Genomic DNA, 25,661 nt, shown 5'->3' with positions numbered 1-25,661 from the left:
TTGACAATGTACTGATTTTGGCCCATTGAGGAAGGGTTTTTTAAGCATATGGTTTAAATAAAGCCTTGTCTGTTTTTGCTATGTGAATTTTCTGACTTTTTTTCATTTTCCCATAGTAATAAAATGTAAACTGGAGCCTCAGATTAATAAATTGTTAGTTACTGAAAGTTTCACACTTGTTAATGTATGCAGTTTGGGAAGTTGTGTTTTATTTTCGTCTCCACATAATGAGTTAGCATTGCTATATATAACTTTTATTTTTATATTTTTCCTCCCCCCCCCCCCCCCCCCCCCCCAAGTTTGCTTGTAAAACAAATAAGGGAACTACGCTCGGAGTATGCAACATTGCAGACTCAATACAAGTAAGTTAATTTAAATCCAAAGGTGTCAAGCTCTCATTGTGTTGGCAAAACTGTTTTAACCATGACTGTCAAACAGAGTTTCTGTTGATGTATGGTAGTAGAATATAAATGTTAAGATTTCATTGTTAGGAAATGAGATGCAGCAAGTGTACTGAACCGTTCATAGTCGAGTAAAGTAAAACAGGAACAGTAAAGATATACTTAAAATGAGTAACATTATTTTCAAAGTTATATTCAATATCATGAGCATTGACATATTGTTAATATGAAATAAAAGATGGTAAGATGCAGCCTACCAAATACAAGGGCAAAAGTTAGTATTCCGGGTAAGGAGTTTACACCATAGCCTCTGCTCAGGACTCGAGCCTCCTTGCCCAAACAACTACAAGTCAAAGAAAAAAATGATAATACAGGCAAACCGACTTTCGGGAGAGGAATGCTAGGAAGATATCTAGATGGCCAGATTACGCCCTTGGATCAACTAACTCAAAACTGGCAGGGGCCGCCCAATAAAAAATTTGTTTCATACAAAATGTTCTTCTGAAAGCAGTTATTTATGTTTGAAAAGAAACGACCTGTCGGTTCCCATACTAGTCTCCTTAACCAACGTATATAGAATTACACTTCCAAGCCACGGTGGATAAATGGAGTTAAAGCTTCTTGCTTTCCTTCATAAATCTAAAATGGATAATTCCCAAAATGTACCATTCTGGAGAGAAATTTATATAATTTGAGACGAATGGCAGAGAAGAGATAAACCAATCTACTGAATCATCTGTAAAGGGGGGAGCATTTCCACCTGCAGTGCTTAAAAAGTTAATACAGGTGGAAGACATTTAGGGCAACTGTAATTATCTGAAATTCCAATCGGCTATCTCAGATGGTTGAGAGCTGTTATAGACAATTTTAAACTGCTCTCCATAAATGCTAGAAGTTAGATCTGAAGTGGATTAAAGTCAGCCATATACTGCAAGTTTATCCCACAAACCAGCCCACTAAATGAATGTCTTAAACCAGAGCACACCTGCAGGCATGGTTGTTATTGACATCTATGAAACCACAAGTACTCTCTAAAATCTCATGCATATTTCTGCGCATGAGACACAGAGCTAGAAAAAGAAAATGTATCTATTCTCGCACTCTAGTTTGGGTTGTTGACATGTGTCTGGGGCAGCTTTGTACAACTCTGCAGTATCGACCGAGGGGGTTCCGACCTGTGCGGGAAGTCCCCCTTGGGAGTTTGATATAGAAGTACTTTAAGATTAACAGTACTCTGAAAGAAAATCCCTGTTGCTGTAAAATTTAGTCCATCTACACCCGTTTCTGCTAGCTGACTTGTAAAATTTTAGACCTATATGTAGTTTATAATAAAATTACATTCCTAAGGAGTTAGATTATAAACTGCTATACAACAAATGAGCCATTAAGATTGCTTATACAATTTTTTATTTTTTCAGAGCATTACAAAAAGTAGAAGCTAACAGTTGCAAGTGGGATGCTAAAATAAAGGAGGTAGGAACTGTAGATATCTTGTGTTTTTTTCTATTCTTTGTCTCTGAACATTCTGCGTTTATTTAATCTTATAACATGTCATCTCTACAATCATTGTGCAGTTTTAGTCACTTGTCTTTTTGATCTTGAAGATCCGCTCTATGTGGGACACTGTTATGCATACCATGAAAGCTATTGATAAGGAAGTGGAAGTTGTTGATTCGGTTGTTGGCGGAGATGTGGATCAGTACTGTCTGGATGGGTCTAATGTTGCCCTAAACATACCCAATATGTTGGTGACCAGAATTGAGAATGAAATGCACATGGTATGAATAAATGTTTAATACTTTACTATATCTGTGTTTGGATTATCTGCAATTTATAAAGCTTAAATAATGACTAACATTACTTTCCCTGAAACTCTTACTGCGGTCTGTCTGGCCAGGCTAATGTAGTAATATGGAAAAAAAACAAAAATTAAAGTGTCAATAAACCCAATGTGTGTTGTGCAAAGAATTATATGCGCAATTTTTCAGATCGCTTATATTTTCTAACATTTTCCACTTTTGTACACAATTGGGTACATACCATTTTTATTTTTTTTAGCTTGATTCTTATGATGCAGTTTATTTCAGAATACACCAGGACCTCTATGTAATAACTTGTAATATTGCTGTTATACAGCTGAATAGAATGCTGCGTAATGCCTCAAATGCTTTGTTAAAAGCTAAGAAAATGGTGATTCTAGTGTGAGGTTCACCAGAAGTTTGCATGTGACAAATTTGCTGTTGGCAAACATAATGTCAGTAAGAGCCCTGAAACGGATGCGCATGGTAGACTGTTTTTATGGAAAAATAATAATTTTTTTAATTGACCTTTCTGTTTTAACAGTTGCAGATGGAGAATGTGTATGAAGCTGGGAAAGTAAATCTTGTAACCGTAATCCAATTGCTTAATGAAGCCTTAAAAATAGTGAAGCTTGAACACCGTCACAGTGGTGGCAAAGAGCTCCAGGTTGATCTTCAGTACATTGCAGCAAAGCTGAAATTTGAAACGGAAGTACTTGCTAGGTTAAGACACATGAGGTGAGAGCATTTATTTTCCCCCAGAGTGTAGTTTGCTTTTCAGATGATACCCTAAATGTCACACAAAAGTAGTTATGTCCTGTTTAGGTTATCTGTGATTGGGGTGCTATACAATGGTGGGAGATTGATACACGGATGGAGAGAAAACCTGCTCTGTTTGTCACAAAATCTCCCTAAAATAATATTGCCTTTTGATGACCGGTACGAACTGAGAGAAATCGTAACGGACAGATACGGGGCAGACATGTTTATTTTGTTGGTCAGGTAAATGTTTAGAAACTTAGACTGTTTAACTAATAATGTGTTACTGTTGCAGACACAAAATAAAAAGGGAAGATCTAGTAAATATTAACAAATCGATAGCTGACGCAGAGAGGGATTGGGAGAAAAAATGGAAGCGGATTCTAGGGAAGTCGCCTTTTGTGATCTTCAAAGGATTGAACCCTGTAAGTACAGTAGTTTCATCTACTTTAAATGTAAAGTTCTAGATTTGTATTTTACTTTTAAAGGATGGTTTATTCCAAGAATTGTCTTTCTACTTCAGGGTCCATAGGGTATCCACAGGATACCCTAGGGTATAGGTGTGACGTCAGTCATCGGGCACCATAGAGTTAAGCTTTCAGCCTCCCAGGATGCACTAGGGTCCCCCTCCTATACCCTGCCCCCGAGCCAAGGCACCTCAGTTTAGTTTGGTGCCCGGCCGGAGTCGGGTGCACCTGTTGGAGTGGGGGCTAAGAAGAGCCCCTGAAGCTTTCCTGCATGCAGCTGTGGCTGCACATCTGGATGTACAGCATGGACAGTCAGTCCTGATGTCCATGCTGTCTTCCCTACACCCCCGCCGGTACCAGAACGCAGGTACCGATCCGGGGATGCTGGTGAGCATCTGGGGTCACAGCTAGCGGTGATCCCAGATGTTCCGGACCATGGCTGGATTCAAGGGGGACAGCAAGGTAAGCAGCGGGGTCCCGCGGTGGGTCCCCGCTGTTACATGGTCCTGAGTCGCCAGGCAGGGGGCTCCCTGGGGACTGGCTGCAGCGTGGAGCCAGGTAAGAACCTGCGCTTCCACTACCCCCCTGGGACAGCGGACCGCAGCAGAGCAGTAGCGCTGCGGCGTCCCAGGGGTTAAATGCATGCCAGGGGAGCGCGCCTTCCCTGTCTCACCGCCGGCACCTCCCCCGCTGCACACAGCCCTTTCTGCACTCTGCCAACTGGCCCTGTGGCAGCGCTCCTCCCCCAGACCAGCCTCCTCTCTGCTCCTCGGCGGCCATCTTCCTGAATGCATGGTGACCGCTGCTGGAAGCCTGGAAGGAAGCATCTTGGTCTGGGTCCCCCTGCATACCTCTCCTCCGCTGTGGTCAGGTCTGTGTATGCAGTGCTGTGTCCTACCAGACCCTGTGTCTGCGTAGTTGAGTGGTTAGTGCAGGAATTTATTTTCTTTGCATTGTATGTGACTGTGCTAGCGCTGCTGCCTGTATTTTCTATTCTGACTGTCAGCTTTATTACTGTCCCTGTTCTTTCTGCTATGCCCGTGCGGTGCGGTGCTGCAGGGTGGTCTCTCACCTCTTTTAAAATACAATTGGTGAGAGGGGTCACATACTTAGTACCATCATGTCTGAAAGTGATTTTCCTCTCCGGCTACAGTGTACTACGTGTAAAGTACCTTTAGCGGAGGGCCTCTGCCGGCAGTGTTTGTCAATGGCGCGGCCCCTTACGGTTACAGCACCGGTACAGGAGCCGCCCTGGGCTTGTTTCGCTCAGGCACTTACAACCTTAGTGGGCCAGTTGGCTCCGCAGCCCGCGTTTACACTGATGGGTTTGTCCCAGCAGTCAGTGGTGTCGTCACCCATGCAGGGTTTCCCAAGACAATTGGTGGTACCCCGCAGTCTCCCTATTTCCCCTCTCCCGGTTTCTCAGGAGCCGGCGTGGGTTAACTCCCTGACGAGTTCTGTACAGCACTTGTCGGATGTGTTGCAGGGGGAGACTGTGATGCGGCCACATAAACGGCCGGTGGCGTCTGTCGGCTCCTTATGAGGATGACGAAGGGACGTCGGATGATGGGGAGATTCTGGATCCTTACGATCAGGAACCTCTCCATACTAAGGACGCTGACGCTAGGTCCAAGGTATATATTCCTGGACTTATTCGGGCAGTCCGCACAGCCTTGGTGATTGAGGACGAAGTTCCTCCAGCTGCTAAATCCAAGTATGCCTTTTTTAAGGATGTGAAGGGTGACGCCACAGTTTTTCCTCTTTCGGGTCAGTTAATGGACCATTTAGAGGAGGCGTGGAAACAGCCTGGCAAGCGATACCAGCCGCAGAGGCGCCTGGCAGTGGCTTATCCGTTCGCGGATAATTATTTTGCTAAGTGGGAATCCCCTCCACAGGTGGATTCTCATGTGACACGTCTTGTCCGTAGTGCCACATTGTCGATGCCATCCATGTCCTCCCTTAAGGATGCTACGGACTGCAAGGTGGAGATCTGCCTGAAGTCCGCTTATTCCCTTGTGGGGGGGGGGCAGCGCGGCCGGCTATGGCCATTTGCTGGGTTGCCAGAGCGATGGAGCGCTGGGCGGATTCATTGGAGGCGTCCTTTGATTCCGACTGTCCGGCCGAACAAACGGAGTTGACTGGTAATCTCCGTGATTCGGCCACTTATCAACGAGGCGGCCTTAGACAGTAGTACACTGGTGTCTCGAATTTCTTCAGCAGCAGTGGCTGCTCGTCGCACCTTGTGGTTGCGATCCTGGAAGGCGGAAGCTGACTCCAAAAAGGGTTTGGAGGAGTTGCCCTTTAACGGAGAAGTTTTCTTCGGTCCAGATCTGGACAAGATTGTGGCCACGCTGGCGGCAGCCAAATCGGCATGTCTCCCGTCAGCTGTGGCTCCTTCTGGTTCAGGGCAATCGTCCTTTCGGTCTTATAGGGCCCAGGGCATGCCCAAACCAGTCTTTTCCCCGACAGGCTTGCCCCAAAAAATCGGCCAAGCCCCGGAAGCAGGATGGAGTACCAGACGTCCGGCCCCTAAGCCTGATGACAAGCCTGCGGTCTGACGGTCCGGGCCTCCCGTTGGGGGATCCCAAAGTGGGAGGCCGCCTGCTGCAGTTCGCCCGGTGTTGGTCGATCACCACGACAGACACTTGGGTTCTCGAGGTGGTCTCCCACGGGTACGTCCTCTTTCCGGCACAGACCCCCGGCTCGATTCTTCACCACGGGTCTACCATCAGACCGGAACAAGGCCACGGAGCTGCGGAAGGTCTTGCACGCTATGCTCCAGGCTGGAGTTATAGTGCCTGTTCCATTCTCCCAGAGGGGCCAGGGTTTCTATTCAAATCTTTTTTTGGTGCAGAAACCCAATGGGTCGTATCATCCGATTCTCAACCTCAAAGCTCTCAAGTCTTTGCGGGTGCCGAAGTTTCGGATGGAGATCCTACGGTCCATCATTCTGGCGCTGGAACCTGGGGACTACATGGTGTCATTGGACATACAGGATGCTTACCTGCATGTCCCTATTCTTTTGCGCCATCAACGGTTCCTCAGGTTTGCAATCCGCAGCGACCACTTTCAGTTTCGGGCGTTACCTTTTGGCCTGGCGACAGCACCGCGTGTGTTCACCAAGGTGATGGCGGTCATGGCGGCTTCTCTGCGGCTGCAGGGAGTCCGCATGTTGCCGTACTTGGACGACCTGTTATTAGTGGCAGGATCTCCAGAGCTCCTTCTACGCCACTTGGACCTGACCATTGCGCTGCTGCAACGGCACGGCTGGTTAATCAACTGGCAGAAGTCCACTCTAATCCCGTCTCGGCGGATTCTGCACCTCGGAGCCTTATTGGACTCGGGACAGCAAAGGATCTTTGTGACGGAGGAAAAGATCTCTGCTTTACAATCGAGGGTGTGCAGTTGTCTGCACAGCCGCCGGGTGTCTCTACACTCGGCGATGAGGTTACTTTGCTCCATGGTGTCAGTGTTCGACATGGTGGAATATGCCCAGTTTCACTCCAGACCTCTGCAGCACCTGATCCTGTCCAAGTGGAACGGGCTGCCTCAGTCTCTAAAGTCCCAGACGATGTTGCTCACCCCGGAGGTTTGCCTGTCCCTTGCCTGGTGGTTTCAGACTACCCATCTCAGCAAGGGAAGTCCGTTCTGGGTTCCAAATTGGGTCCTGTTGACAACGGACGCCAGTCTTCGGGGCTGGGGAGCAGTTTCGGGTCCACACTTGTTCCAGGGCAGGTGGACGCCGACAGAAGCGGAGCTTCCAATAAATATCTTGGAACTCCGTGCGGTCTTCAATGCTCTCCAGCAGGCACATCTGGTTCTCCAGGGTCGCCCGGTGCAGGTCCAGTCGGACAACGCTACCACCGTGGCCTACATAAACAGGCAAGGAGGAACACGAAGTCGGGCGGCTCTCGTAGAGGTGTCTCGGATCCTAGTATGGGCGGAGCGCAATCTTACGGCCATATCAGCGGTCTTCATCCCGGGAGTGCTAAATTGGGAGGCGGACTTTCTAAGTCGCCAGGACGTTCATCCGGGGGAATGGTCCCTGCACCCGGACGTTTTTCAACTGCTGGTGGACAGGTGGGGTCTTCCAGAGATCTACCTCATGGCGTCCCGGCACAACAACAAGTTGCCGGTGTACGGGTCTCGCACAAGGGACGAAGAGGCGTCTCTGGTGGATGCTCTGTCCGTCCGGTGGACGTTCCGGTTCGCGTACCTGTTTCCTCCGATTTCCCTTCTTCCACGGGTAATCCGTAAATTCAAACAGGAAGGAGGGACGCTCCTGTTGATAGCTCCCGCGTGGCCCAGACGGCACTGGTTCTCAGACCTTCAGGGTCTGTCCGTGGACAGTCCTCTGCGGTTGCCGCTACGACCGGACCTTCTGTCGCAGGGTCCTTGTCTTCACCCGGACTTGACTCGGCTGTCTTTGACGGCGTGGCTGTTGAGACAGCCATGTTGAGGTCCAGGGGGTTTTCCAGCTCTGTGGTGCGTACCATGTTGCGAGCTCGGAAACCGTCGTCCGCGACGATATACCATCGCGTGTGGCATACGTTCTTCCAATGGTGTCGACCGAGAGGTTATGCACCGCGGGAGTTTCGTCTGTCTAGGATACTTGCCTTCCTACAAGCGGGACTAGATCATGGGCTTCGCCTTGCTTCTTTGAAGGTACAGGTTTCGGCCCTGTCTGTCTGGTTTCACCGTAGGATTGCTACAATCCTGGATGTGCGCACCTTTATGCAAGGTGTTCTCCGCATTCAGCCGCCCTATGTTCCACCTGTGGCGCCTTGGAATTTGGCTGTGGTCCTGAGGGCTCTCCAGGGACCACCGTTTGAACCACTGGGCTCAGTGGATCTTAAATGGCTAACGGCTAAGACTGTTTTCCTTCTGGCCATAGCTTCGGCCAGACGTGTTTCTGATTTAGGGGCTCTCTTGTAGACCCCCTTTCTTGATTTTTCATGAGAACAGGGCTGTGCTCCGCACTCTGCCTGAATTTCTTCCCAAAGTTGTTTCCCAGTTTCATGTTAACGAGGAAATAGTTGTTCCGGCCTTTAACTCACCTGGTCTTTCAGTGGGTGAGGCCACTTTGGATGTTGTGCGGGCCTTAAGGACTTATGTTGACCGCACTTCTTCGTTTAGGAAGTCGGACGCCTTGTTTGTCCTCTATGGCTTCCGTAAAAAGGGTTGGCCTGCTTCAAAGCAAACTTTGGCAGCCTGGATCCGTATGGCTATCTCTGAAGCTTATCTTCATGAAGGTCTGCCGGTTCCTCCTTCTTTGAAGGCTCATTCCACTAGGTCTGTGGGTCCTTCGTGGGCAGCTCGACGTGGTGCCTCTGCAGTCCAGATCTGCAAGGCTGCTACTTGGTCCTCTGTCCATACCTTTGTGAGGTATTACAGGTTTGACACCTTCGCCTCTCAGGATGCTTCCTTCGGGCGGCGAATTCTCCTTTCAGCACAGGAGCGTCCCCACCCTTAAAGGATACTGCTTTGGTACATCCCCAAGGTATCCTGTGGATACCCTATGGACCCTGAAGTAGAAAATGAGATATGGTAAGAACTTACCTTTGTTATCTCTATTTCTACGAAGTCCATAGGGTTCCACAGGACTCCCGCCCTGTCGCATCTGTGCTGCAGATGGCCTTTGGTCTGGTCACCGGTTTTCCTGTCTGCCTCTGGTGAGAGTGATTCTTGTGTATCCAGATCTTCTTTCTCTCTCTTCCTTCTCCTCCTCCGGCCTATGGCTTGGTAACTGAGGTGCCTTGGCTCGGGGGCGGGGTATAGTAGGGGGACCCTAGTGCATCCTGGGAGGCTGAAAGCTTAACTCTATGGTGCCCGATGACTGACGTCACACCTATACCCCAAGGTATCCTGTGGAACCCTATGGACTTCGTAGAAATAGAGATAACAAAGGTAAGTTCTTACCGTATCTCATATTTTCATATCCTGAAGCATAAATCCAATACATTGTGTGTGTGTGTGTATGTATATATGTATATATATATATATATATATATATATATATATATATATATATATATATATATATATATATTCGGCCATTAAAGAAGTCCTTTTAAAATTTGTTTTAATAGAAATTCTCTCCACTCTTCTTTTCTATGACCTATGATTATCTGCTACGCATATCCATTTGTTTACATTAAACTCAAATAGTGGCTTTACTTTATTAAACATTGTCACACAGACATCCTAGAATGCGGATGCACTTTATTGGATTCTGCTGTCAGCAGGGTTTGTCTTTTTGCGCTGCAACAATGGAGTGCTGTTACATCCCCATCCTAATGTAGTATTTCTTGTTTGTCAGGTTCTAGAACTGCAGCCTCCTCTTGCTCCTTTTTCATTTGACCCTGCAGCAGAAGAAGAATTAAGCAGCAGTGTTTTTAGCCAATACCCTGTGTCCCTCCCAGGTGAGAAACTTTAATACCATCCGTTTAAATACCATATGGATCACTGTTCATCTTATTTTGTCCAAAACAGGTTGTTTCAGACTATTAGACGTTAAACATTGAAGTGAGTGGGGCTAAGAGGATCAGGTAGACTCATGTGAGGAGGGTAATGGGCGGGGGCGAGGTTAATACTTGATGAGCACGGAATGCCAGTGCTCAGAATACCGGCGGTCAAAATCTAGACACCGGCATCTCAACAGGGTTATGATAGACATCTGTTTTTATCCTCCCCCTCTCCCTACCCTAACACCCCTAAAATGGTGTCTAAACCTAACCTCCCCCTCCCCGTACTCTAAATCTCAACCTCCCACTAGTGCCTAACCAACCCCCTCCCAACCCTGCTACTTACCTTTTGATATTCCGGCAGTCCAGATGCTGGCATCGGTATTCTGACAGTTGCATGGATTCTGGCGCCGGCCTTCAGCGCGCCGGGATACTGAATGTATCCAGTTAATACAACTAGCACTTTTAGTTGCTATTCAGGCCCTTGTCTTCAGCAGCTTTTAGTTTTTCCATTGGTTTGCCTGTCACAGGAAGGTGTGTGTCTGTGTGTAAAGAAGTACAATTATTCAAAGGTATCTGCTTGTAATGTACAGGTAGAAGGGGTGTGGTTTTTTTTTTTTTTTTTTTTTTTTTTTTTTTTTTTTTTTTACCTCCCTCAAAATAATGACAACCTAATTGTTGTATTCTGAGTGCCCAAAATGAATAATTACACACATGCCATAGGAACATTGTAAGCATTCTGTTGATTTTAATATATACACTGCAACAAAATTGGGGCTCTAATTTAATCTGCTTTAAGATTGAACAAACATTTTTTTAAAGGATAATTCCACACAACACTGGATTGTCGATACTGTTAGGCATTTGGGGTTTGGAGTGATGCCATAATCCCAGTGATTATATCATTCAGTATTGGTCAACTTAATTCAGTTTTGGGTGAAATTGTCAATTATATGGGCATGATCCTTTAAATAATAAAATATAAATGGGTATATTATCCATGCCTCTTGTTCTATCAGTCAATCCTCAGTGTAACCGTTATATAGTTAAAAGCAATTTAAATAACTGTTAAATTATAACAAAAGGAGAATTTGTACACACATTGCTAACTACCTATACGCTCATCATTGTTCAATCATTAAATACACTGTTATAAATTCAGGAATTGCAGTAAATTATGGCTATGCTCTGGATTATTCCAATCATGGTTTTGAAATCTGACCAAGTCATCTGGGCAAACTACAGAAGATGAGTTACTGTAAAAAAAAAAAAAAAAAAATCTATCCAGTTGGCTACAATGTGTTCTTGCCTGCCTTTGGGCATCGGGGTATCTCCTGGTTACAGGAATGAATGTCATTCTTTTTGTAATCAATAGATTCCTCCAACAAAGATCCAAATGTTAAGGACAAAGGTTATGACTCCTTCACAAGTTTTATGGATTCTGCGTTATTCACACCCTCTAGAAGGTAAGCATTTTACATTTGGTTTATTTTCTTAAACCAGAGCTCAATTTTGAGCTTCATGGCAAAGGATGTGAATACTTGTGATTTCTTATCTATTTTAATTTTGCAAAAAACTTTCTACACGTTGTCATTTTGGGGTATTGTGTGTAGAATTTTGAGGACAAAAATGAATTTATTCCATTTTGGAATAAGGCTGTAACGTAACAAAATGTGGAAAAAGTAAAGCGCTGTGAATACTTTCCAGATGTACTGTAAAGCCCCTGGAATAATTTGGTCTGGCCCTCTGAGCTTTTTTTCTGCTAATCTCATCTGGCTAGCAGGGTGCCCAGAAAGGCACACTGCAGCCAGAATCTATGCAGCAGTGCCGCCTGGAGCATCTTTGAGATGCTGCAGACTGTCATACCGCTGCCCTTACAGCTCCCCAGAGCATCCTGAGGCTACTCCAGGCATTGCTGTAATCGCCAGCGATTGTGGCTCTGCCCCCGAGTTACATCACATGGAGGAGGCGTGGCCTGCACCAGGGACAAGAATAATGTTATAAAGATCAATATTTCCCCACCCCTGGTGTAGTTTGCTCTCTGAACCTTTGTCTTAAGCAGCTTTTCATTTGTTTTCACTGCTGCTTGCGGCTTGTTTAATTTGTAAAATTATTCAGTTGGATATCTGCTTGTAGTGTTGCACAGGTAGCTGTGAAGGCAACATAGGTTCGTAGCAGTGTCTGTCCTTCCAGATGCTGTAATTTTGATGTGACTTTCAGGAGTAGTGAAACAGTTTGCACGTTGAACATGTGTTAATGGTAACATGTGGCCCTCACCTCCCAAAACCAGCATTAACTGAAGGTAAGAGTCAGCTTGTGCCTACTGCTTTTGGTGCTGATGTACGGTCTCTGTGCCTTATTTGCACTCTTAATGAGCTGTGAGTACCAAGTAGCTATTTTTTTACATCTATTATATAATTCTACAGTGTGTCCATGACGTGCAGTGTGTTGGACGGTGGCAGACAGCTCCCAATGCCATGCATGAGGCATAAAACTCACAGCATTGACATTAAACACACACTGGATCAGCTGTGCCAGCACACCTTGATAGACTCAAGAAAATACAGAGTCTCAAAAGTGCTGTGTGTGAAAGAAGGTGCTTTTACGATAAGATGCTTAGTAGCGACAGAGCACGTACAAAATAGCAGGGCTGAAGGGGAGAAAAAAAAATCTGCCTAAACAGTCTAATCTATTTAAAGAGTGCAGATTGGTAGGTAGATTTGCAGTGTTTGCCAAGTGACTGAATGTAAATCAGTGTCCCTGTTGTTTGACCCAAAAGCCTTCTGAATCTGATTTTTTTTTTTTTTTTTCCCTTGTATAAGATCCCTTTAGAACACTGTATGAAAGATGTGGGATTTTAGGCTTTGACTAGGAGTCAAATTCTGATGCGTCAAAACGAAAACATGTAATTGATATATTATGGAAAATCTAGACTGGCTATAAAGGTCGATTATGTCTGGATTGGTGAAAGATGAGGGAGATGGGTAAGGATAAAGACAGGATGGAGAGGTATAAGCAGGAAATACAGTAGAGTTGTAATAGTAAGAAGTATATTAAAGAGAAAAGTAGGAGAATGAACAAATTAAGTCTGTAGTCTATAAAGTCAGTATGCAATGGTCCTATTAACTTTACTAGCATTTTGGTGATGCAGTGATTAGCAGATACTCAGTGTAGAGCTAGTAGAATAACGGAAAGGTTGAACACAACGGTTAAAGAATTGGGGGGGGAGATGCTCTAAGCCTTGGAGAGAGAGTACCAACCAATCAGCTCCTGTCATTGTTCAAACACCACCTGTAAAGTGAGTTAGGAGATGATTGGTTGGTACTTTATTACACTACACTTTTTATTCTAGTGCCATGTTGTCATCAAGGCATTTGAACACTTTTTTTTTTTTTTTTTTTTTTTTTAAGGGTGATTATGCTTGAGCACAGGTGGCTAAATCTAAGTGAGTGAGGTGATATGATTAAAACCTAGAGGTCAATTCAGCTAGGTGACAGTTGGGTCCTGTGATCTGTTTTCATGGCGTACTTGCACTGCGCATTTCATTTGTAATCAAATTCCAAACTCACATGAATTTTTATTCAAAGGAATTCTGGGTGTGTTTTCTTTTGTGCACATCCCAGTGAGCAGGTGGAAAGGTAGGGAAAATCTTCGGGACACAGTGCAGAACCTCTGTTACACCCCTCCCAAAAAATCATCAGGCACTTGGAGGGTTTTAAATTCCATTATTTGGCCAATAAAGACATATCTGTCTTCAGGTGAATTTCTTTAAAAAGCTCAATGAGTTAAAAGATGTGGGACAGGTACATGGAGGTGTTGGATTAGTGGGACTGGGGTTTTAGAACTCAGATGAGGGAAGTGTAAAGTAGTTTTGCAGTGTTTTTATACAAGTTTGAGAGTTTAAATTTACATTTTCTGTACACCAAAATGCTGGAAAGACTTTACTGATAAACGACAGTTTAAAAACATCCAGTACTTTCCTTATGACCACTAACAGCCTTTTATATGATCTTGTTATCGCGGTTGTCACTTTTGGTGGTCGAGAATGGCCTACCCACTTTTTCATTCACTTCCAAGTCACGCACAGTCGCTGCAGCTATCGCAAATTGGCTTTTCTAATTGGATCTCACATTTCTTGAGTGCACTCATTTGTGCAGTGTATGTGTTTCATAAAACAAGCTTTCGCAAACTTGCTCCTAATTGGATTGAGCCCCAAGACTTAAGTGTGCTTTCGGACCTATTTTGAGAAGCACTGTTCTAAGAGGAAATTATAAAGGGAAATCTATTGGTAATTCTACATTTCTGAAATTATTGGAATTACAAATGGTAATGTTAAAATAATGAGATGGTAAGTGTTTCAGGAGTAACCCTAAATAAAAGTGACAAGGATGATACTAAATGAGTGCAAGGAATTGGCCATGTAAAATGGGAAGTCAAGCTGAGACTTGCAGTAGTAGGTTGTGAATGCTTTTCACCACAAGTTCTTTTTAGGAAAAAATAGTCACAGTGGTTTTTATAAATTTTTAATTATTTTACCCCGCAGGAAATCTCTACCATTTCTTAACAAGGTGACTCCCAGTAAACGCAGAATGTCCCTGAATGAAAAGGTGAGCTTTTTTTTTTTTTTTTCTTTAATGAAACTCATTTATGCACATCTTTTAAAATAAAGTTTTTGTGTAAATCTGTGAAAATGGAATCTCTCTTCTCCGGTGGGGGATACTGGAATCTTGGTATATGAGTGGACATGTGAATCTAAGCACTTTCAAATGTTGGTACTGAAACTGTCTGCTTCCTCTCTTTATACCCAACAGCCACCAATGTTTTTACATTTTTTTTTTTTTTTTTTTAGTGCCCGAGAGCCAGATGCTTTCGGAGATTTTAGATAATTGATTAAACTTTGCGCTCTAATGGGGGGGGGTTTGGGAGGAGATGAGGTGGTCTGTGCGCAGCTTTCCTTAGAGATGACCGGTCTCTAAATATGCATATGAAGGTGGGAATAGGCAGCGCTGCACAGGTGAGGACGGTGGAAGGTAAGAGGCGGGAAAAGGGATTCCAAAAGGGCAGCAGGATGGTGGTGGTTCTTTCTGGTGGTGTGCAGGCCCAAACTAAACTCAGAACAGTGTGATGATCCTGGTGAGTTCAAGGGGGTGCGTTCAAACCCTGTGTATGCTGATGGTGATAGTCAATCATGCGATTAGCTGGTGGGCTTGCATTTAACCCAGTTTAATACAGTCCAGTGCTAGAGGCGGTGTCCCGCTTAGGCTAGGTCACTTACCGGTAAGTGTGGTTGTTTGGGTAGTGACTGGTGCCTTGTGTCCTTGTCGCTGCCTTGTGCTGGTGTGAGACCGGGCACATTGTATTGTGTGTTCGCTTGGTCCTGGCTCCTGTAGCAGGATCATGTGAATCTGTGGTAATCTGGATGCTGGCCGGGACGGGCTGGCTGAGTCTTGCTGTGCTGCGCACTGTGACACTGTTCATGATGCCGGCGGGGTTGTTAGGCGCTGGCTGCTTCTTGTTGTGCTGCCCACTGTGATGCTGATGGTGGTGCATGGGTGTTTGCCGTTGTGGGTACCTCTGGGGGTTTGCTGTTGTAGCAATTCAGCTGCCCTATACTCCCACTACCGGGAAATCCTCGTGGGGTGCTTGTGACAGGCCGGGGGGCATGATGACTCTGCGTTCCTCACTGCCTTAACTTTCAGTCCCTGTGTCTTGCGTCTTTTGCTTCAGATGGTAATAGGCTTATTCCAGTTCAGTTGTTCTGTATTATTGTGGGTGAGCGTGGATGTGAAATAGGTGGGCTGCCCGTTTGTCTGATCCAACGTGTTTCAGCACTGAGTGACTTCCAAATGTTGGTACTGAAACAGGCTGCTTCCTTTCTATATACCCCACAGCCACCAGTGTTTTTTCTACTTCAGGGTATATAGGGTATCCACAGGATACCTTGGGGTATAGGTGTGACGTCAGTCATCGGGCACCATAGGGGGGGGGCAGCAGTGCGGCCGGCTATGGCCATTTGCTGGGTTGCCAGAGCGATGGAGCGCTGGGCGGATTAATTGGAGGCTTCCTTTGATTCCGACTGTCCGGCCGAACGAACGGAGTTGATTGGTAATCTCAGTGATTCGGCCACTTATATCAACGAGGCGGCCTTAGACAGTAGTACACTGGTGTCTCGAATTTCTTCAGCAGCAGTGGCTGCTCGTCACACCTTGTGGTTACGATCCCGGAAGGCGGACGCTGACTCCAAAAAGGGTTTGGAGGCGTTGCCCTTTAACTGAGAAGTTCTCTTCGGTCCAGATCTGGACAAGATCGTGGGCACGCTGGCGGCAGCCAAATCGGCATGTCGGCCGCGGCTCCTTCTGGTTCAGGACCATCGTCCTTTCGGTCTTATAGGGCCCAGGGCAGGCCCAAACCACAGTCTTTTCCCCGACAGGCTGGTCCCAAGAAATCGGCCAAGCTCCGGAAGCAGGCATGGAGTACCAGACGTCTGGCCCCTAAGCCTGATGACAAGCTTGCGGCCTGATGGTCCGGGCCTCCGATTGGGGGATCCCAAAGTGGGAGGCCGCCTGCTGCAGTTCGCCCGGTGTTGGTCGATCACCACGACAGACACTTGGGTTCTCGAGGTGGTCTCCCACGGGTACGCCCTCTCCGGCACAGACCCCCGGCTCGGTTCTTCACCACGGGTCTACCATCAGACCGGAACAAGGCCACAGAGCTGCGGAAGGTCTTGCACACTATGCTCCAGGCTGGAGTTATAGTGCCTGTTCCATTCTCCCAGAGGGGCCAGGGTTTCTATTCAAATCTTTTTTTGGTGCAGAAACCCAATGGGTCCGTATCGTCCGATTCTCAACCTCAAAGCTCTCAACAAGTCTTTGCGGGTGCCGATGTTTCGGATGGAGATCCTACTGTCCATCATTCTGGCGCTGGAACCTGGGGACTACATGGTGTCATTGGACATACAGGACGCTTACCTGCATGTCCCTATTCTTTTGCGCCATCAACAGTTCCTCAGGTTTGCAATCCGCAGCGACCACTTTCAGTTTCGGGCGTTACCTTTTGGCCTGGCGACAGCACCGCGTGTGTTCACCAAGGTGATGGCGGCTTCTCTGCGGCTGCAGGGAGTCCGCATGTTGCCGTACTTGGACGACCTGTTATTAGTGGCAGGATCTCCAGAGCTCCTTCTACGCCACTTGGACCTGACCATTGCGCTACTGCAACGGCACGGCTGGTTAATCAACTGGCAGAAGTCCACTCTAATCCCGTCTTGGCGGATTCTGCACCTCGGAGCCTTACTGGACTCGGGACAGCAAAGGATCTTTGTGACGGAGGAAAAGATCTCTGCTTTACAATCGAGGGTGTGCAGTTGTCTGCACAGCCGCCGGGTGTCTCTACACTCGGCGATGAGGTTACTTTGCTCCATGGTGTCAGTGTTCGACATGGTGGAATATGCCCAGTTTCACTCCAGACCTCTGCAGCACCTGATCCTGTCCAAGTGGAACGGGCTGCCTCAGTCTCTAAAGTCCCAGACGATGTTGCTCACCCCGGAGGTTCGCCTGTCCCTTGCCAGGTGGTTGCAGACGACCCATCTCAGCAAGGGACGTCTGTTCTGGGTACCAAATTGGGTCCTGTTGACAACGGACGCCAGTCTTCGGGGCTGGGGAGCAGTTTCGGGTCCACACTTGTTCCAGGGCAGGTGGACGCCGACAGAAGCGGAGCTTCCAATAAATATCTTGGAACTCCGTGCGGTCTTCAATGCTCTCCAGCAGGCACATCTGGTTCTCCAGGGTCGCCCGGTGCAGGTCCAGTCGGACAACGCTACCACCGTGGCCTACATAAACAGGCAAGGAGGAACCCGAAGTCGGGCGGCTCTCGTAGAGGTGTCTCGGATCCTGGTATGGGCGGAGCGCAATCTTCCGGCCATATCAGCGGTCTTCATCCCGGGAGTGCTAAATTGGGAGGCGGACTTTCTAAGTCGCCAGGACGTTCATCCGGGGGAATGGTCCCTGCACCCGGACGTTTTTCAACTGCTGGTGGACAGGTGGGGTCTTCCAGAGATCGACCTCATGGCGTCCCGGCACAACAACAAGTTGCTGGTGTACTGGTCTCGCACAAGAGCCGAAGAGGCGTCTCTGGTGGATGCTCTGTCCGTCCGGTGGACGTTCCGGTTCGCGTACCTGTTTCCTCCGATTTCCCTTCTTCCACGGGTAATCCGGAAATTCAAACAGGAAGGAGGGACGCTCCTGTTGATAGCTCCCGCGTGGCCCAGACGGCACTGGCTCTCAGACCTTCAAGGTCTATCCGTGGACAGTCCTCTGCAGTTGCCGTTACGACCGGACCTTCTGTCGCAGGGTCCTAGTCTTCACCCGGACCTGGCTCGGCTGTCTTTGACGGCGTGGCTGTTGAGACAGCCATGTTGAGGTCCAGGGGGTTTTCCAGCTCTGTGGTGCGTACCATGTTGCGAGCTCGGAAACCGTCGTCCGCGAGGATATACCATTGCGTGTGGCATACGTTCTTCCAATGGTGTCGACCGAGAGGTTATGCACCGCGGGAGTTTCGTCTGTCTAGGATACTTGCCTTCCTACAAGCGGGACTAGATCATGGGCTTCGCCTTGCTTCTTTGAAGGTACAGGTTTCGGCCCTGTCTGTCTGGTTTCACCGTAGGATTGCTACAATCCCGGATGTGCGCACCTTTATGCAAGGTGTTCTCCGCATTCAGCCGCCCTTTGTTCCACCTGTGGCGCCTTGGGATTTGGCTGTGGTCCTGAGGGCTCTCCAGGGACCGCCGTTTGAACCACTGGGCTCAGTGGATCTTAAATGGCTAACAGCTAAGACTGTTTTCCTTCTGGCCATAGCTTCGGCCAGACATGTTTCTGATTTAGGGGCTCTTGTAGACCCCCTTTCTTGATTTTTCATGAGAACAGGGCTGTGCTCCGCACTCTGCCTGAATTTCTTCCCAAAGTTGTTTCCCAGTTTCATGTTAACGAGGAAATAGTTGTTCCGGCCTTTAACTCACCTGGTCTTTCAGTGGGTGAGGCCACTTTGGATGTTGTGCGGGCCTTAAGGACTTATGTTGACTGCACTTCTTCGTTTAGGAAGTCGGACGCCTTGTTTGTCCTCTATGGCTTCCGTAAAAAGGGTTGGCCTGCTTCAAAGCAAACTTTGGCAGCCTGGATCCGTATGGCTATCTCTGAAGCTTATCTTCATGAAGGTCTGCCGGTTCCTCCTTCTTTGAAGGCTCATTCCACTAGGTCTGTGGGTCCTTCGTGGGCAGCTCGACGTGGTGCCTCTGCAGTCCAGATCTGCAAGGCTGCTACTTGGTCCTCTGTCCATACCTTCGTGAGGTATTACAGGTTTGACACCTTCGCCTCTCAGGATGCTTCCTTCGGGCGGCGGATTCTCCTTTCAGCACAGGAGCGTCCCCGCCCTTAAAGGATACTGCTTTGGGACATCCCCAAGGTATCCTGTGGATACCCTATGGACCCTGAAGTAGAAAATGAGATATGGTAAGAACTTACCTTTGTTATCTCTATTTCTACGAAGTCCATAGGGTTCCACAGGACTCCCGCCCTGTCGCACCTGTGCTGCAGAGGGGCTTTGGTCTGGTCACCGGTTTTCCCGTCTCCCTCTGGTGAGAGTGTGATTCTTGTGTGTATCCAGATCTTCTTTCTCTCTTCCTTCTCCTCCTCCGGCCTATGGCTTGGTAACTAACTGAGGTGCCTTGGCTCGGGGGTGGGGTATAGGTGTGGGACCCTAGTGCATCCTGGGAGGCTGAAAGCTTAACTCTATGGTGCCCGATGACTGACGTCACACCTATACCCCAAGGTATCCTGTGGAACCCTATGGACTTCGTAGAAATAGAGATAACAAAGGTAAGTTCTTACCATATCTCATATTTTTGTTTTTAGTGCCCGAGAGCCGGATGCACTTGGAGATTGTTGGATAACGTTTTTGGATTTTTTTCCCCCTTGCAGGGCAGTTTGTTCTCCTTAGGGAGGTTTATTATTATTATTTTTTTTGATATTTTTTTTATGGTGCATGAAAACAATTAAGAGTGAGTGATTCCTTCCTCCAAGCCCGAGACCACTTCCTACGTGGGAACTTTTTTCCATTTTAGACTCAAATCTCTACCTCTGTAGTGAATTGAGTCTCCAGTGTATTCCCTACCCACTGGCCGTAATGGCTTTTACAATTGTGGCTAACTACTTCTCTGGCCCAGGGCTCATTAGCTGTGTGGTGATCGAGAACTTGTGGGGCAGAGGGGTCCAGCGGCATCACCTGTCTGGGGACAGACCAGCGACACTACGGCCCGGCAGGTGTGTGGGGGAAGGGTGTTTTCTGCGGCCTCGTCTTCAGCTTTTCAGTCGCTGTTACAGGGTGACATGCCTCCAAAAGGCGTCTACGCGTCCAGTGCTGGCTACGCATTTAACGGACACTGACGTGTCTTCAGATGACTGGGAGGTACATGAGGACACAGTCTCTACCTCTTGAGCCGTGGCGTCCGAGTCAGTCCTCCATTAATGTGCCGGCTTTGGTTAGGGCGGTGCGGGCCATCCTTCACAGAGAGGATGATGCACTGGCCCCTAGGTCGAAGTATCCTAATTTTAAGAAGGCTAAGGTGACTTCAACTGGATCATCCATGGCCATCTCCTGGGTGGCTAAAGCCTTTGAGAGCTGGGCCAACGCATTAGAGGATACCTTTCCAGACAATGCTCCGGAATGTCCAGAGAGCGTTAATTGGACAGATGAGAGATGCTGCTTCCTTTATTGGGGAAGCGTCTTTAGATGCAAGTCTACTGACCTCTAGGGTTTCGGCGTCAGCAGTATCTGCTCGCCGGTCCTTGTGGCTGAGATCCTAGAGAGCAGACGCAGATTCTAAGAAGGGCCTGGAGGCCTTACCCTTTAATGGAGAGTTGTTGTTTGGTCCAGACTTGGACAAAATAGTGGATACTCTGGCTAAATCCAAGTCAGCTTTCCTCCCTTTGACTACAACGCATGCTAAGGTCAGGAGCTCTGCCTTTCGGGTTCAGGGTAAGGCCAATGGTCAGTCCTTCCCGAGACAGTCGGCGACCAAGGCCGCCTCTAAGCCCAAAAAGCAAGCCTGGAGTGCTATTCGCCCTTTTTCCAAGCAGGAAGATAAACCTTCTGCCTGATGGGATGGGCCTCCCTCTGGGGGACCCCAGAGTGGGCGGCCGACTTCTTCAACTTGCCCAGTGCTGGCACAATACCACCACGAATGCCTGGGTTCGAGAAGTGGTCTCCCAGGGGTACGCCCTGTCTTTTCGGCACAGACCGCCCCACAAGTTTTCTGCACGAGTCCTTCTCTGGACAAAACCAAAGCTTTGCAGATTCAGATGGCTATAGAGTCCTTACTTACAGCCGGGGTCATTGTTCCTGTTCCTCAGTCTCAACGTGGGACGGGGTACTACTCTGTTTCTGGTGCAGAAACCCAATGGTTCTCATCGCCCTATCCTCAGTTTGAAGTCTCTAAACAGGTTCCTCAAGTTCAGGATGGAAACGTTACGTTCCATCATTCTGGTGATGGAACTGGGGAATTACATGGTCTCCCTGGATATCCAGGACGCCTACCTCAATGTTCCTATAGCGCCTTCACCCAGCGGTATCTGAAGTTTGCTATACTGCAACATCACTACCAGTTTCGGGCGCTACCCTTTGGCCTCTCCACGGCACCAAGGTGATGGCGATCATGGCCGCCGACTTTCGGAGCCAGGGTATACGGCTGTTGCCGTATCTAGACGACCTCCTCCCTGCTGGCAAGTTACCCGGAGGTACTGCTTCAGCATCTCCACCTGACGATCACTTGCCTGCAAGTACAGGGGTGGTTGATAAATTGGAAAAAGTCCTCCCTGATCCCATCACAACGGATGGTTTATTTGGGAGCCCTGCTAGATTCTCGTCACCAAAGATCTTTCTGACTCCAGAGAAGGTCTCCTCCCTACAGCTGCTGATACAGTTGCCTGAGCAGTTGCCGAATGTCTGTCAACTCAGCAATGAGAGCTCTGGGGTCCATGGTGTCGGCATTCAACATGGTGGAATTTGCCCAGTTCCATTCCAGGCCACTGCAGGGGTTGATTCTATCCGAATGGAACGGGTTACCTCACCGAATCCGATCTCAGATGCTGGTATTGTCCCCAGAAGTTCGCCTGTCTTTAGCTTGGTGGCATCAGACAGCTCATCTCATGAAGGGGCGCCCCTTTTGGATCCCGGACTGGGTTCTGCTCACAACAGATGCCAGTCTCCGGGGTTAGGGGGCAGTGACCGGCTCATTGTCATTTCAGTGCCGTTGGACTGTGGAGGAAGCGGTTCTCCCAATCAACATTCTGGAACTGCAGGCCGTGTACAGGGCTCTGCAGTCGTTCGGCACCGCTCCTTCAAGGAAGGGCAGTACAGGTGCAGTCCGACAACGCCACCAAGGTGGCGTTTATCAATCACCAGGAAGAAACTTGCAGTCGAGCTGCGATGTCGGAGGTGTCTCGCTTCCTAGCTTTGGTGGAGTGCCACCTTCCAGCAATCTCGGCAGTCTTCATCCCGGGAGTCCTCAATTGGGAGGCGGACTTCCTCGGCCGTCACGACGTGCATCCCAGGGAATGGTCGCTTCACCCAGAGGTATTTCAGCTTCTCGTGGACAAATGGGGACTGCCGGAGTTGGACCTGATGGCCTCATGTCAGAATCACAAGTTGTCTCTGTACGGGTCAAGGGCAAGAGACGCTGGCGCAAGTCTGGTGGACACGCTGTTGGTGAAATGGACGTTTCAATTGGCGTATCCTTTTCCTCCAATATCACTGCTGCCTCGGGTTCTGTGAAAATTCAAGTAGGACACTGGCACGCTTCTGCTGGTGGCTCCAGCTTGGCCCAGACGTCCTTAGGCTCCGCAGATCGGAGTACCATCTATCGACGCTCCGTACCTTCTACCTCAGCGTCGGGACCTGCTGTCTCAGGGGCCCTGCCTTTACCCGGATCTGCGTCGGTTGTCTAACTGTGTGGCTCTTGAGACAGCCGTCTTAAGGTCTCGGGACTTTTCAAGCTCTGTTATTAGTACCATGCTGAGGACACGCAAGCCTGCTTCCGCACCGGTTTACCACAATTTGGCACACTTGCTTTTGGTGGGGAGTCCAGAAACTATGATCCGCAAGTGTTCAGGGTTTCTAGGATTTTGGCTTTTCTTCAGTCAGGTTTGGACCTAGGCTTACGTCTTGCCTCTGAAGGTTCATGTGTCTGCACTGAATGTGTGGTTCCAACGTAGGATCGCTACACTGCCAGATGTTCACACCTTTTTCCAAGGTGTACTTCGAATCCAGCCTCCCTTTGTGCCTCCAGTGGTGCCGTGGGACTTGGCGGTGGTTCTTCGGGCCCTGCAGGGTCCTCCTTTTTTGAGCCTCTTGAGTCAGTGGAACTCAAGTGGTTGACATTTAAGACTGGTTTTTCTCCTGGCAATTGCTTCAGCCAGGAGGGTGTCAGAATTGGGGGTGCGTTCCTGTCGTCCCCCTTTTCTGATTTTTCACCAGGACAGAGCGGTGCCTCGCACTCGTTCTGAGTTTCTGCCTAAAGTGGTTTCCAAGTTCCACATTAATCAAAAAATTGTTGTGCCAGTTTTTTGGTCTCCTGATGTTTCAGCTGGTGAGGCTTCCTTAGATGTAGTCCGTGCTCTCAGAATTCATGTGGACCAGACTGATTCCATAAGGAAGTCTGTTTCCTTGTTTGTCCTCTTTGTTGGCAGGCCAACCCCTCGTGAAAACCAAACAAACTTTTGGCCCGTTGGCTTTCTGTTTGTGAGGCTTAAATGCAGGAGGGTTTACCTGTTCCAGCCTCCGTTAAGGCTCATTCCACTCTGTCTGTGGATCCTTCTTGGGCTGCTAGCCATGGCGCCTCTGCTGTTCAGCTATGTAAGTGGCTACCTGGTCTTCCATTCAGACATTTTTGAGGTTCTATGCATTTGACACCTTTGCCTCTCACGATGCTCCTTCGGGTGCCGAATTCTCCTTTCTGCACAGGAGCGTCCCTGCCCTTAGTTGAACTTCTTTGGGACATCCTCACGGTCAGCCCTGAGGACCCCCTATGGACCCTGAAGTAGAAAACAAGATATGGTAAGAACTTACCTTTTGTTATCTTACCTTTTTGTTTCTACGAAGTCCACAGGGCCCCCGCCCTGACGCACCTGGCTTCATACGGGCTGTGTTGCTGGTCACCGGTTTTCCGTTTCTGTGAGGTATGGTTTCTCTCTGTTTCGTCTCCTCCGGCCTTGGTTGCTTATCAACTGAGGTGCCTGTGGCTCGGGGGCGGGGTATAGAGGAGGATGGCCCCAAGTGCATCCTGGGAGCAGCAAAAGCTTTAACTGCGTGGTGCCCGTGGATCCAGATCCAGCTATACCCCAAGGTCAACCCTGTGGACCCTTTGTTATATCTGTTTCTACGAAGTCCAAAGGTAAGTTCTTACCATATCTCTTGTTTTGCGGGCCTGGTGCAGGCCATGCCCCTCTGTGTGATGTCACAAGAAGGCGGGGCCACAATCATCAGTGACAATACCCACAGCACCCTCAGGAACTGTAAGGGCACCGGGATGACTGTCTGAAGCGTCCTAAGGATGCTCCAGTTGGCACTTCTGCAGGGTACCATTCTAGGCACCCTGCTAGCCAGATGAGGCTAGCAAAAAAACCTCAGAGGGCCAGTCCAAATGATTCCATGGGCCTGAGGTTCCCCATCCCTGCGCTAAGGCCTTGAATAGACTGCTGCTGGCTGCAACGCGGTCAAGTGATGCTTCTTCATCAGACCTTTTTTCCTGTGGGGGGATATTGCCGGTCCTGTGGATTCTGACTATTTAACTTTTACAGTATATACTTGTGTTAAGGAGTTGAGGCTTTGATACAGGTAGTGTGGTATTGTATATTTATAATGAGGAAGATCCAAAGTCTGACCAGCTGCCTTTTCAAGAGTAGAAAGTGACTATTTTCAAGCTTCACCTCAATTAGATGATATGCTGAGAAGCATGGGTTCATCCAGATTGGAATTTTCTAGCAATACAGAACTTCCTATAACTTAACCCTGTCTGATATTGGCAAATTGAAACCCCACTAAGGTGGGGGCCACTATTGTTAGACTCATTTGTTTTCCAGGTGGTGGTGCTTTAAAGGATTAGTACAGATAAGGCAACGGAGGTTACGTTGACATCTATTTTTAAAGCAGCTAGGTCATCTTGGCTACTTTTGGCTTCTTCCTGGGTCAATATGGTATTAGTAAAAATTGGCTGATCGGTTTGAAGGGTTTTTTTTTCCTAAAAGCCAATACTCTGAGGTGGTCAGGGTTAATAGCCCTGTGTTCCCAACTCAGGCTAGACCAGCCAGAATTAGTCAGGATGCCTACTCTGGTGCAACTGTATTGGGAGCGTGTCTGTTAAATTTGGATATCATTGGAGTTCCAGTTCAGACATTTAGCTGATGGAAGTCATTTCAAAGGGCTATATTATAGGTCTCATATGTCCAGCCTCAAGAATATTCTTTTTCACAAACTCTTAAAGTGTCAAGGCTTATCCCCCAATCCAGTGAGAGAGTTGGAATTTTATTCCTGCCACCTCTTCGAAAACCAGATGAAATACACTAAGTTCAATATTGAATCATTGTGTACGGCTATCAGTGCAATGGAAGAGGGGGAAGTTTATGGCATTATAGGCCTCTTTGATGCCTATCTCAGTGTATCAATATGGGAAGGTTATCAATCCCTTCTAAGGTTTGCTGTATTCTCCCAGTATTTCCAATTCTGATA

At 47.9% G+C, this 25,661-nt stretch overlaps 1 protein-coding gene and 1 non-coding gene across 2 annotated transcripts in view; both read left to right on the top strand.

Annotated features, from left to right (window-relative positions):
- Window positions 1-25,661, top strand: part of HAUS6 (HAUS augmin like complex subunit 6) — an 80,258-nt gene that overhangs the window by 10,222 nt on the left and 44,375 nt on the right. Inside the window, 8 exon segments of the mRNA XM_088457327.1 lie at window positions 300-362; window positions 1,820-1,874; window positions 2,006-2,179; window positions 2,745-2,938; window positions 3,255-3,384; window positions 9,746-9,848; window positions 11,266-11,356; window positions 14,434-14,497. Coding sequence (XP_088313453.1) covers window positions 300-362; window positions 1,820-1,874; window positions 2,006-2,179; window positions 2,745-2,938; window positions 3,255-3,384; window positions 9,746-9,848; window positions 11,266-11,356; window positions 14,434-14,497 — 874 coding nt within the window.
- LOC148477039 (small Cajal body-specific RNA 8) lies at window positions 3,056-3,186 on the top strand. Its single transcript, XR_015872579.1, has one exon.

The sequence above is a fragment of the Taudactylus pleione genome, unplaced genomic scaffold, assembly GCF_031769625.1.
Source record: "Taudactylus pleione unplaced genomic scaffold, aTauple2 ptg000757l, whole genome shotgun sequence".
Taxonomy (NCBI): domain Eukaryota; kingdom Metazoa; phylum Chordata; class Amphibia; order Anura; family Myobatrachidae; genus Taudactylus; species Taudactylus pleione.
The sequence above is the reverse complement of the archived record's forward strand: the minus strand, read 5'-3'. Positions and strand labels throughout refer to the sequence as shown.